Source organism: Adelges cooleyi, unplaced genomic scaffold, assembly GCF_023614345.1.
Source record: "Adelges cooleyi isolate 19-005CV unplaced genomic scaffold, UGA_ACOO_1.1 ACOO_flye_CR_arks_rails_tigmint_CR_PRNA_248, whole genome shotgun sequence".
NCBI lineage: Eukaryota > Metazoa > Arthropoda > Insecta > Hemiptera > Adelgidae > Adelges > Adelges cooleyi.
The window spans coordinates 1,587,089-1,601,806 of NW_026095913.1; the positions used below are offsets into that span (position 1 = coordinate 1,587,089).

The 14,718-nt window shown below is 27.4% G+C and overlaps 1 protein-coding gene across 1 annotated transcript; it reads right to left on the reverse strand.

Annotated features, from left to right (window-relative positions):
- Nucleotides 1-1,982: 1,982 nt before the first annotated feature.
- LOC126837385 (nose resistant to fluoxetine protein 6-like) lies at nt 1,983-8,286 on the reverse strand. The gene is made up of 12 exons (XM_050571293.1): nt 8,242-8,286; nt 6,739-7,060; nt 6,317-6,528; nt 5,757-5,986; nt 5,560-5,654; nt 5,300-5,484; nt 4,968-5,116; nt 4,511-4,682; nt 3,505-3,692; nt 2,915-3,056; nt 2,676-2,823; nt 1,983-2,038 (listed from the first exon to the last, which is right to left on the reverse strand). Exons 2-12 carry the CDS (start codon nt 7,055-7,057, stop codon nt 1,983-1,985), a joined length of 1,896 nt encoding a protein of 631 aa, XP_050427250.1. The 5' UTR covers nt 7,058-7,060; nt 8,242-8,286.
- Nucleotides 8,287-14,718: the final 6,432 nt, after the last annotated feature.

Genomic DNA, 14,718 nt, shown 5'->3' on the forward strand with positions numbered 1-14,718 from the left:
GTGTTAGTTTATGGGAGTATTTATGGTTTTTGTTGTATTTATCTATCGAAAAACCAGCTCAATTATATTTTCTCTGCATCAATGTATATTCGGTATTATTTATGGTTTCGTTTTAATTTAGGAAAGTTGAATACATTATTTAGTGTGATAAAGTAATTTTGGCATAATATAACTTGCTTTCGTCTGGTTCTGATGTACATATATTTTAAATATAAGTAAAACACATGTATCCATAAAATCAGTATAATAACAATTATTATACTTTTAAAATTTTATTTTAGTATTAATGTGGATACGATTATGATTAATTGACTGTCCATATTAATTTTATTATAGATAATATTTATAAACTTTTTTGAGCAAGTTGTATCTTACCTAACAATAACACTTAAGATATGTATGGTTTATTTTTTTTGTCACACATAGTAACAACTTTTTTTAAATGTATTTAACAAGCATTAAAGCATTTGATTTGAAGAAACTCTTGACCCGAAATCTATAGCAAACAGTATTATAATTAAAAACATTGTTTTGAGTTCTTTGACGAAAAATAAAACAAGTAGTCTAAGATTAATACATTGTTAGATTGAAGTTACATTGAAGTTGGAGGATGTCGTATGATTACATAAAACAAAAAAAAAACACATGTGGTTTGCACAACCATCACAGAATAACTCTATAGTTTAATATTGTAAATAAAAAAGTACTCAATATTTAATACTAAAATACTAATTTTGTTAAATATTATTTATTACATAACACCTTTGCCTAACCAAAACAATTATATTATAAGTGCGTCTAGAATATTACTCGAAGAAACTTGTTGTGCAAAAAGTATTGGTAACTAATAATTATTGTAATTACATATTTTATTTAGTTAGTTTTTTAGAGAAAAAATATTAAATGTCTAAAATTAAAACATTTGAGTTAATATGGTGTACTGTTTTTTTTTGTATATACTCATCACCAAAAGTGTACTTGTCCACCTAGACTTGATACTTATTTTGTTTTCATTTTGGTATCGTTTTCAGGCGAGTAGGAAATATTCGGTTTTTTTACATTCTGAAAATAAATGCTGGTAAATAATTTTTACCTCGTATATAATTTCCGTTTCATGATATTTCAACTTCAACTTACCTGAAGATAATCATCTAATTTTTGTCTAATCGTATTACAAGGAGTTTCGAACAACAAAACAATTAGTAAACTGCAAAACACTCCTAATAGTACATCACTTAGTATATATCGGACCTAAAAATAAACATTTTACTAATGTTAATTCCTCGAGATAATATAAATAAATTATCTATAAATGTATAGGTCAACAAATTTTACTAAATATAATTAAAATTTAAAACCATACCATAATCCACCAGTCGAAATGCACAAGTGTTTTATTGGAATACAATGATTGATCTTGAAAAAAAGTATGACATAAAAATAGACTATAAGTAAGTTTACTCATAGCAGAAATAAAATTGATATTATTTAACTTGCTGCTGTAACCTTTAGAATTTGAAGCTGAAAGTATAATTAAAAAAAAAAATGTAGTTTGATCATTTTGTAGAAAACTCAATTGGGTACATTGATAATAATATACCAAAGAAATTCCGCACAGCAAAATACAAATGGTCAATTTATCGTCAACCACTTAATATGTCAAAGGGTTTAATAAGAAATTTAATTTTTTTTCATATTGTTTTTATACAATATGATTTAAATTTTTTCCAATTTTTTTTTGGTTTTTGTCTTCTCCCTACTTAGTGTTTTGATATCAAATTTTATTAATTTAAATGGTAATGCAAACAATTTATTAAAAATCAAAAGTTAATGAATTTTGACTGGTTGAGAACCAGTTTGGAACAACTAGTTAAAAGATATAATAGATTAAAAGTTAGAACGGGAGGGAAAGTGCGCGTAAAAAAAGGAATAATAGATACACTTAAACTTTCCTCCTACAAAACTAAGACTAAGACTAACACTTAGTAACTTGTAACTTCAATAACTTCAAAAATAAATAACCTAAACTGGTTATCAACTGTAAACATATCGTAAAAACAAAAACTAATTTATTATGTTAACCCTATGAAATATTGTGCGGTTTAAGGCTATTGGATACCGAAAAACATTTCCGTCAAAAACAAAGTTAAATGGGTACATTTAACTTCAATTGTCCGATCATTGTATTGAAGAGATAAGTCTTCTGAAAACAAATTTGAATTCACGGGAAGTCTACTTGATATCAGTCAGAGTACGTTTTTCTTAAATAACCAAATACAAAACTCCTTAAAAATTGGCCGGTACCCAATAGGCTTAAGATAAAATGAATAACCCGTATAATATTTTATAATTAAAGGTTAACTATTTTTCTAAAAAATTGTTTAATAATATTTCGACAGAATAAATATAGCAAAATTACTATATTGCTTTTTAATAAGAATACCCTAATGATTTTAAAATTCCTATTAAATGTTAGAGAAGTTTACATTTTCGCTAAGATAAGGTTTTGTAATATATTCTTAATAACATTGTAACAAATCTTAAAATTTTAAAAATAATACGTTTCTTCAGTATATGTATAATATTATATATTTTTTAAAATTATCGATTTAATATTTGAAATAATTGTATACCAAATCCTGATAGTCTAAAAACAACCATAAAATATGACACACAAATAGCAGCAACGATCCTTTGCAGAGTAAAGTGTAGTACGTGGTGCCACGAGTTATATTCTATTCCAGGTAATAATAAGTAAGCCGATGAACATTGACTTAACATATACATTATAAAAGAACTGATAGAACCGATTGTCTTGTTTCGCTAAAAATTAAAATACGTGTTTAATTAAAAATCTATTTCATATTAGATACTTTTAAATATTTAGTATATTATAAGTGTACTCATTACTCACAGCGGATATTTTGTAATTGTCTTGTTTTAGTTTTGTATATATGTGTGCCGCTGCCATTCCGATCAGGTATGTTGTAATTCTCTGGTGACTCTTCATATATACAAATAAGAAGAATGGGTTTGATCGTAAACCCCTTATTACGCTGAAATAATTGTTTTTTTTTTTATATGTTATGTAACATATAATATTTATGTATATCCTGTTTATGTTAAAACGTAGGATCCTATATTTAATTATATGCGAGGCGCTCAGATGCTAAACCGATTATTTTCTTTTTTTTTCAAATTGCGAATAACAGCATGTTGGATTAAAAAAGTGTATAATTTTCAGTGGCCAAGATAAATAACTCCATAGTTCAATTTTTCACCACTAAAGTGCACTAAGAAAATTGGCAATTGTACTTACATACATTGTTTCAAATAACTTTAACTGCCTGTCCTGAAAAATTAAATTTTATGGAGTTAATCGGTTTGGCATATGAGTGCCTCAAATATAAGTCAGGCCGAAACGAAAATTCGTCTATGATCAAGATTTGGATGAGTAAAATAATTTTTGTTTGTTTGCGGCCTTAAGGGTATTAATTTTAATACTTCGTTGTTATAACAGTCGTTAAATTATTCGTATAAATCGTCCTTGCTGGCATGTAAACAGATAATGCAAATACTATGCCTAAAATCCATAGGCCAATATTTTTCCATTTCCATATTGCATACGTAAGAATAATTCCGATTGCATAAAAATGTACTTCACATGTTACATACCAGGTAATAGGTATACACTAGACAAAAAGGTTTTATTGATTAATAACACAAGTGTTATAGAAACAGGTAGTACATTGTATGTATCGGTGTTTTTATTAAATTCTGTTGAATATTAGCTTAATGTAAACGATTACACATTATTTCTTATTAAGGGGATTTCATGAGATGTATTTTAAGTTGTTCTGTATTTGCAGTATTTAAAAAAAAAAGAGGTTTAAATAAATTTTGACCATACTAATTGATTTACCCGTTAATTTATAAAATCTTCAATGTATGATTTGTAATTTAAATATTTTTTCCTATGAGTAACAGTCATTTTGGTTTATCTTAGACCAAAAAAGTAGACGAAATATCGACTACATTAAAAGATTCGATTTCAATTCTGTAAAGAGATTTGAGTTCTTTAATACTTTTTTGCTATGTAGAAAGCCAATTTTCATTTAAACATTTCGGTGTATTGTAGTTAATAAAAATTAAATTTACAATTTTTTCAATATTAAAACCCAATTTATTTACTTAAAAAAAAACCTAAAATCGGTTTCTTACATACCCAAGCAAAGTTCCTAAAAAAATCGTATTTAATTACAGAATTTCAATCGCACCATTCTAAGTTTTCGATATTTTGTCTAGCTTTTTAGCCTAAAACGTCAAAAAGTAGACCCCATGCAACCCCCTTTAGACATTACTTTGTTTGCTAGTACACGTTGTTGTAATTGAATATGTCAAATTATACAACTGTGTTTGGTTACAGTATGTTGATAAGAAGTTGTGCAATAGTCTACCACAATTTGTGTAACACATTTTTAATTTGTATTTATTCTATAAATGTCATTACCATTTTTTCAGAACCATCAACGTAAATATCAATAAATAAAAACTTTTTCCACACATTTATACGACAAAATTCTGATTGCGGAATTCCATATAATTTCCATAATGGACCATCTCCTATGTGAGGAAGAACACACATGTATAGCAAAAAAACTATTGTGTATGCTGGTAGAAGTCTGAAAAAATTGGAAGAAATAACACTTAAAAAGCAGTAAAATTTTCACGGCCCAATAACTAAATTTATTAAATTTAATTAACTAAAACATAATACCACCTTCTTGGTTTTCATGTGTTTTAACTTTAAATGATGTACCCCTTCAAATCAAACCATCCCATAAGTATCTTTTAAATCTTTTAATGATCGTTGATACTAAACCACCTGACGTGGTGTTATAAAATAATTGGGCAAACAGTAAAACGTCTTTCTAAAAAAAATTTAAATAAATTTAACATAAGCTTACCTTGTCATTCTATAAAAGATTAGATAGAAAAAGTTAAGTTTTTTTTCTTTATTTAATCGATTAATTATAGAAATGTACATCATAAAGCCTGAAATTACAAAAAATAGTTCCACACCAACGGGTGCATTCAACCAGGGACTACTCATTAACTAAAACATATAAAATATTTTACATTATTATTTATTGAAATATTGTTGACGCATACTCATACAGTATGAATAAGAAATCTTATTAGATTTCAAGATTATGGCGAAACCTTTTCACGAAAATATTTTTAATATATTACATGACTTAGCTGTATGAGTATCATAAAAACAAAACATTCATATTACGTTTTCCATAAAATAAGGGCTGTCTGTTGCAGAAACAAATGTACTATGATATATTCTATGTGCCATAACTACACAGATCGCTAAAAAAGATTTTAAACCATCAGCTACAGACAACTCATTTTTTCTTTGTGTATTAAATACAATTGTTGTGCTTTTTCTGATAGAAAAGGCCAGTAAAATATTTTCTAAACAAAAAGAAAAAAAATTATCAAACCAGTCATTACAATAAATAATCTGTTCATTTGTGTTATATAACTTACTTAAAATAGACCAATGAACATGTTGATCACCTATAATGTTCATTTCGTACAAAGTCCCAACTATATTTAACGTTAAGATCAGCACTAGAACCATGCTAAAAATTACATAATATTATTCAAAATGTTTGATATTGATTAATAGTAACTTATTTATATTTAACTGATAATCATATAATATATTGTAACCGAAACCTAACCAAAAGAAAATGAGGTATCCATCAGTATGTTTTGCGTCAGACGTTCTTTTTGATGTGTATAGAGCTGGATTAACAGAAACTCTGATTGTTAAATTAGAGTGTTTAAATATAGGTGTCAATAATTCTTCCATTGATATCTGAACGTCTTTGGCGTTACAAGAGTCCGGGATACATAATGCCCAATTTATGTTGTCAATTATTTGAGTATAATTCGAATAATTACCTTCGGTCTAAAACAAATAATTTAATTTAATATTTTAGAACCAAAAAAAGTATTTAAATGTACCATTGACAAATTTATGTTTATTATATTAAATTTGAGCTAACATAATTTTTTATCAGTCTGATTACGTCGGTACGTCTAAAGTGTTATAATCATATGATGATACAAAAGAGTCTATTTATTGGTATACAAATTGAATAATTTTTTCGCGAAAATTAATACAATATGCTTTTCAAGTTTTCAATTATATTAATAAACTGTTTATGTATCAATTTTAAAAAAACTATTAGCTAGTTCGGCATAAAATTCTATAAAAGGTTTAAATATGTTTACTTACTTTCACATATCTCCAAGCTGATGTGACGTTATTTCTTACTTTAGGCATATTGTCATTTTCTTCAGTAATTTGAAACTGAACGTTTGGTAAAACATACGCACTGTATATATTTAACTCTTTTGAATGCGCTCTCAGACACTGATCATAATATCCCATTTCGTATGTAATTCCAGACAAAAGGCCTCCTGGATATTTAGCTGAGGAATCATACACTAAAAGAATTCAAAAGTCCCAATGACTATTGTCAATATTAACTAAAATAGACAGAGGAAACTTTGGGGCGAACGAATAGGACGTGGTATTAAAATGTTTGAAAAATTAAAATGTAGTTATGTAGTAGCTAATATTATTGAGGATTCTTAAAACTTATAAATGTCTTAATTTTTTATATGAGTAAGGTTAAAATACTTAATGATACTTACTTTGAACGGCCCACGAGTCTTGTTTGATTAAGTGTTCCTTGTAAATTTTTCCATCCTCAGTACATTTTGGATTATCATAAGAAAACGGTACGAATCCGTCCATTTGCGTAGCAATAATATTACCTATCCACGTGTCACTAATGGAGTTTTTTTTACTGTTAAAAAGTTGGTTTTCCATCTCCCTCTCATAGTAATTAGCGATTGATTGTGAAGGTGTTGAGCTTGTATTTAAATTTTCAGATTGGTCAGATGATAGTTCGAAACTATTACTTATTGTATTGAAGCCTATAGCAAATAACAAAACCAAACGGATCTGCATTTCCTGTAATAAAAAAATTATATTTAATTTGATAAAAAAATTGATGCAATACATGTTTTTATATTGATTGAGTGTTGTATATATATTTTGGTTTTTAATGTATGTTTTCAATTTTTAGGCCTTTACAATATAGTGTAACTTATCTATTTATAAACGCAGGACTAAATATAAAATCACAACATAATATATATATATATATTAGGGTGATTAAAAAAAACCCTACTTTAGAATTTCGTTTCTTTAATCTCCTCATTTTTTTCTATGACATTGAAAATTAATTCTGTGAAAATTTGGGTTAGATTACTCAACCCCTTCACATGCCGCATAGGGGTTGAAGTTGACCAAAATAGGGTAGTTTGAGTTTTTTTGCATTTATTTAGAAATCTATAATAAATAGCATTAATATGATTGAATAAAATTTGTATAACTAACTATTTCTTCGGTATTTTTTTTAAGAGGGGTGCTAGTTGTTTTGGAACTCTGCCCTTCAGACCTACTTAATTGAGCTTTCATACACAATATACGATTTTGAATATAATGTTTTTCAATTTTTTCTCATACTGGCAGATATGCTTGATGAATTGAAAAAAAAATAATTTTTTCGCCATTTTAGTATATTAATACTATCCGGATAGTCCGGATAGTATTAATATACTAAAAACCAAAGTTTAGGTTAAAGATAAGTGATCTGTTATACATACACATTGTAATTAATATAGTTTCCAATGTTATAATTTACATTTTTTTTTTTTTTTTTAACTATTATTTAAACTACAAACACATAATATACTTTACCTTGGTATATTTCCTTAATCGTTTATAATACTAATACTGTTTACTTTAAGAATAATGAAAGAAGTTAAATTAAAAAAATTAAGTTGTTACCGTATTATTTGGGAAATTTGAATTAAATATTTATTACATTAGTGTATTAACACAAAAAAGTTAATTTATTTATAAGGGAAAGAGATTTTTTAAAATGTAATAGTATGATTACATTTATACCATAATTGGTATCCAACATAATTCCAAAATTTTATACATAAAACACTTTTTGTTTTACAAGTATTTAACGATGCGTAAAATCTTTAAACTCGTTTTTCTCAAAACTTAGTTTTTTGAGTTACAACACTGTAACTAATGTTCTGATGGTGCGATATATTAAAAAAAGGTTTAATACTTACGATTTAAAACTTGTGCAAGTCGGTCATGAAACGTTTCTGTAATCGTACTAAAATAGTTTAAATGAAATGGTGTATTGTATAGTTCACACGTTGACCATCAATTTAATTTAAAGTTTTATTTAATTTAAATGTTCTTAATTAGTTTGTATATTATACATTGTTTTGCCCGATTAACTGTATTTCAATATATTATTACATATTTATGCATACATGCATAATGCATATATTGCATTATTTACAAAGGCCGAGTGAGTCGCAAAGAATTCTCACAATAGTTATGTGTAAACATTTATTTACATAAAATACAATTTAAAAATATAGCTGAACTTATCATATGCGAGAACTTTATTAAGAAACAATTATTATTTTATATCGTTAATATTATCGGTTTGTGTTAACTATCTTATCTCTAACTTGTCTATCTGAGTTTATCTGGAGGTTAAAAGTATATTTTAGAAATTTAATAAGACTCTCTCCTTCTGTACTGATTTTGACGTTAAAATTTCCACTGATTTACCAAAGAAGAATGTGATAGTTATTTTTCAAAATACCTGACGCCTCTTCTGTGTATGACAGTAGTACAAAGTGGAGAAAATCTATTACTGATTGTACATGTTGGTTTATGGAAATGTATACAACAATCATAAGTATTGTTTGACCATTTAGTATACACATGGCTGATAGGCCTAATGGCGCTCTTCATATTTTTTTGTTATTTGAGTGTGTTAGGCATAGCTTAAATGTTACAAAAGTTTTTTTTTGGGTGAATCAGAAATCGGAACTCCAATTTATTTATTTTACGTTACGACCTAAATATATAAATATATCTTTTTTTGACTATTCTTATTACTTTTTTTTATTTGAATATCAATTATATGTAGTTGTAAATTGTTTAAATTTAATCACACAAAGAAGTTATAAAAGAAAAGAGAGAAATAAAAACCATTTAGTTAAATTGGATACAATTTTATTACTTAAATTCAATATATCAATTATAATCAACAAAAAAAATTTTTTTGGTTTTGTTACGGCATAAATGATCTTTTTTTATAATTGTGTAATCTATTGATATATTCAATGTTTATAAATAATTACTAATTACCTATTCATTTTATATTACGATCTATATAACGTATAATATATTATAAAATATTATATTAAGTGTATTATATACTTGCATTTTCAGTTCTCACGCTAGTATGCTTTACTTAATTATTACAATATTATTTTTGTTTAAAATATTTTAATTTGTTTGATGATTCCCATCCAGAACTCCATCCTCGTCCCCACCCCCATTTTCATCCTCATAAGAAGGATGTATAAGGACAAATTTTCGATGTCGGTGTCGTGTCGTTTTTCCGTGTGTGTGCAAAAGCAAAGACATAAAAATTTCAAAAAAATTTTAATTTAGTTTACTTGGCTGGAAGTCGAGTTTATTTTCCTGCTATAGTTTTCCTACTATATTCCTACCTTATCAAGTGCTTTCTTCACAAATCACAACACTCCGATTTCCGACCAAGTAAACTAAATTTCCATTTTGTCATGACTGGATTATTAAAATGTTGGCAGATTATTATTTGTTGGCAACGATGTATAATACATACTATATTACATTATGTTATTTACATAGTTTCTATAGTAATATCACGTATTTTAAAGCTTATGTTGAAACACTAATTTTGTTTTTACTTTAAATTAAAAAAATGTATTGTTGGGATCAAATTATCGGGGCACATAGAACTTAAAGTATTTCTGTATCTACCTAACTATATATATTATGAAATGTACATGTAATATGTGACTAATAAAAATCATGATAAATTAGTGTTGTAATTTGGATTCGAATCTTTGAAGGATTCGAATACCTAACTTTTAAAGATTCGAATGTTCGAATATTACAATAACTATTCTTATATTCGAATAGTTGAAAAAAACAATTGTAAATTAATTATTATTACTATTTGAATATTCGAAGGATTCGAATCCTTATTGACATTCGAATCCCGAATATTCGAATTCAAACTATTCGAAAATTCGAATATTTCCTATCACTAAATAAATAACGTAATCGAAAATGATGTTTTATACTTCAGTATACACAAAATCAAAGTTATCTTAAGAAAAAATAAGTGTCTCAACAATATGATATGTGTTATAGTCTTGTGATTTTAGTGTTAAGGTAAATTTCCATTGTAGCAATACACAAACAACAATCAATTAAAGTTGTTTTATTTTAAAAGTTTTAAATATTTGACTTTTAGGATACTTAAACGCGTTCAACCGAATACAATATACATGCACAGATAATCCAACGCCAACCAGATCATCGAGATGTGCATTATCGAGCAAATTTCACAAAGTCAATTCCGCGATTGGACTATACCCAAAAACGGCCGGTGTTTAATAAGAATGTGTGGTAAAAAAGCTGGGACACAGCAGGACGACATTCGTAGATATACCGAATTAATTACCGAACCACAAGTCTACAGCAAATCTTATAATTATAGAAAATCATAAAATCGTTGTAATCACAAACACGGAGTTGAAATTATGTTTTGATTATTGGCGAGGATACGATTAGTGTAGATTGTCTGTCTATGACTAAACATTTTTACCATTATTGCCCATATACCGTTACATAAAAACACAATAAGTACTATGTATGACAGGAAGACCTAATCATTTGAAAAGGCCTATATAAAAACTAAATTGTATAATGAAACCAGTTCATAGCGAGTTTCTTTTAAAGTAAAGTTCAATAATAATTAACTATTTCACCAAAGATATTGTTATATGTTCTTACTTCACCAACAATAATACAAAAAAATATAAGTCTTAGTAGTATGTTTTGTTATAACTGTTCTCATTTATTATTTAGTTAACATAATCAATTGAACAAAGTGTACTCAGTACAAATACCTTAAAAAAGTTATTTCCTACAGTATTGTATGCTATGTATATAATTTAATCATATAACACCATCTTAACTTAAGGAATAATAATAAAAACCCACAAGTCACCACTGAAACAGTAATTTAATATTATGCAAATAATATTTATAAACATTTGTTAGTTATCATAATCGATTGAACATAATATTGTACTATTAATGAAAACAGATACTGCATGTAAATTATTTTCTGAACAAAACACAATAACGTGTGAAAAAAAAATATACTGTAATGCAATTGCGATTCATTTAAAATTACATACTTTGATGAGTAACAAAACCAATCTGGTCTATTTCGTTGTACACAAATCCTAATTTTGAAAAATAATTGCTTTTAAACTCTTCAACGAGTTTTTCGATTTGATCTTTAAACTCGAAAACTATGTTGGGTCGTGGTTTGAATGGAGGATGACAACAGAATGTCAGTATTATGCAATGATCGTGTAGATATGGTTGTAAATCGTTGTTCATATGACGATTGATGGCTCTGATTAACACATTAGAAGATCTAATGTTAAAGTCGTCACTATTTTTGTCGATATTTGCAGGTGCTAATTTATTTGGATTAGTCGACAACACAAAAAAAGTGTTCGCAGAATCCTTAATATGTACTATGTCTTTAGAATCCTTGCTCAGTTTTATTCCAACCTGCAACGGGACCACTTCAAGTAGATAACGCAATGCACCTTCAATGTACTGAAACATTTGGTAACTACTTTGCAATACATGAATGACAATCTTAATAATGTTCGCCGATACTGTATGGTTGATATTTTTCTTAACTATCGGTAATTCATAATTATCGGTAGTTGTTTTTTTCAATCGTTTAGTCTCTGGTTCTTCGTTAGCCATCAATTGCTCTTCGTCGGATTGCCCTTCAACGTTTAGTTCATCCAAGTCATCGTCTGCATTATTTTTTTTTTGGGAGCTCTTGGATTGTGACATTTTTCTCGACTTCTGTCTTTCTTTTCTATTCACCAATAAGATATTTTCAAACAAGCGACAAAATTTAAACAACGTGTTGGCATAAACGCATCCTAGCAAGTGAACAGTCGTGTTGTATGTTAAAATAACGTTTTCCGCACTGTCAGAGTTTCCTTCATTTACCTTGGGGTCCTTGGACAAATCTTTTCTACTGAACAACGAGTCTACCGTGTGTTTCACTTGCAAGTCGGTAATTTCCTGCCATCCCGGATTGCTCAAAATTTCATTTAGCACGTCAGCCAATTTGTTTTCATTATCATCGGCGGCATAGGTACTTCCAATTTTATACAATATGAATATAGAAACAAGTACACTAATTAACACTTTATGCGACATTTCAACCCGGTGATAGATTCGTTGTATAACGTTCAAAATAATAATTATGTTATATTACCTAGTTCAAAATACAACGCAGCATATAATAAACGAACAACTAAAATGAGGTCTTTTGATTTTCTATCTGTACATTTTAGATTGTGGAAAACTTGGTGACGGACAAGTTGTTGTCGACGAGACGTGTTATTCAGCAATGTGAACTATTTGATCAGCCGGTTAGGTCTTGGTAAAAGTATTTTTTACATTTAGCTACAACACTTCAACGAAAAACACCCACAACACAATCGTCTTACATTATTTGAAAATAGTTTTTATTTTATTATAACTAAGGCTCCAACAACATTGGCTATTAGCTTCATATTTTCTTTCCATTTAATACTAAGTTATTTTAACGCATAAAGGTAATCACTGATGATGACTAAGTTATACATAGTAGAATATGTGCTGATTTTAACTGCTCCGTGGATAACATAGGGTTCAGCTATATATATATATATATATGTGCTATAGTGTTAGTTTGTAGGGAGTATTTATGGTTTTTGTTGTATTTATCTATCGAAAAACCAGCTCCATTATATTTTCTCTGCATCAATGTATATTCGGTATTATTGGGATATTGTTTCGTATAAATTGCCAACTTCCTATTACAGAGTTATTTGTGTTGTACTTTCAGTATTAAGGTTAGGTTTGGTTTAGTATTTTTTCGTGTAAAAGTGGGTTCTCGCTTATTATTCTAAAGTTTTCGAAGATTGGGCAATAGTTGCATATTGAGTTAGGGGGAAATATAGTGTACATATTGAAACTTCAATAACTTGAATATTCAAGTTTAGGGCTTGAGGAAAGGTGAAGTATAGTATTGTCTTGATCTGCGCGCATTTCCCAACCGTACTTCCCCTCCCATTCTAATTTTAAAACTTTAATAACTTTCAAAATAATTATCTGGAACTAGCTATCGACCAGTCAAAATGTTTAGTACACTATTCTCAATTTTAAAAGTTAATAAACTATATACGTTACCGTATAAGTTTTAAAAGTTGCTATCAAAAAAACTAAGTTGAGAGGGGGGAAAAACAAACAAAAATGTGAAAAATTGAGATTACATTGTATAACAACAATATAAAAAAAAATATTTTAATTTCTTATTAAATCCTATGAGATATTGAATGTTTCACGATAAGTGGATCACCCTGTATAGTTTTGTTTAAAAACCAAACTACAAGTCCACGGTAAGTTAAATATTTTTTGTTTCTTATTTCGTAACTACGAAACATTTCTTATATGAATAAAATTAAATCTAAAGTTTATTCAGTCACTTTGAACTTGGTATTTAGTCAGCAAAATTTATTTCTTTTCGATTAATCATAAGAAAACTGTTTACACTGTTAATCAATAGTAGCCTATTAAAATAAGTAAACACTAAAATTTCAGAACTCTAGACCAACTCTAAGTACTCTAATTGTAAGTACTTTTTTTTTGTTTGTTATTACCAAGGAAAATTGTAATTTTTTATTAAAACGATTGTAATTTGAAAACTAATGGAGTTTTTCTTAATTTGAAAAACAATTAGCATAGAATTAAAAAAAAACTATCACTATATTGACCAACTATTACTACAGTTAAAAGTTAATATAATAATTACTTCAAAATATATGATTTTGTTTTGTTTTAGTTGCTTCAATTGCATTTGTTGTCGAGCAGTTTAAACGGTGATTTACAAAACTCGTTTATGGTTTCATTTTAATTTAGGAAAGTTTAATACATTATTTAGTGTGATAAAGTAATTTTGGCATAATATAACTTGCTTTCATCTGGTTCTGATGTACATATATTTTAAATATAAGTAAAACACATGTATCCATAAAAGCAGTATAATAACAATTATTATACTTTTAAAATTGTATTTTAGTATTAATGTGGATACGATTATGATTAATTGACTGTCCATATTAATTTTATTATAGATAATATTTATAAACTTTTTTGAGCAAGTTGTATCTTACCTAACAATAATACTTAAGATATGTATGGTATATTTTTTTTGTCACACATAGTAACAACTTTTTTAAATTTATTTAACAAGCATTAAAGCATTTGATTTGAAGAAACTCTTGACCCGAAATCTATAGCAAATAGTATTATAATTAAAAACATTGTTTTGAGTTCTTTGACGGAAAATAAAACAGGTAGTCTAAGATTAATACATTGTT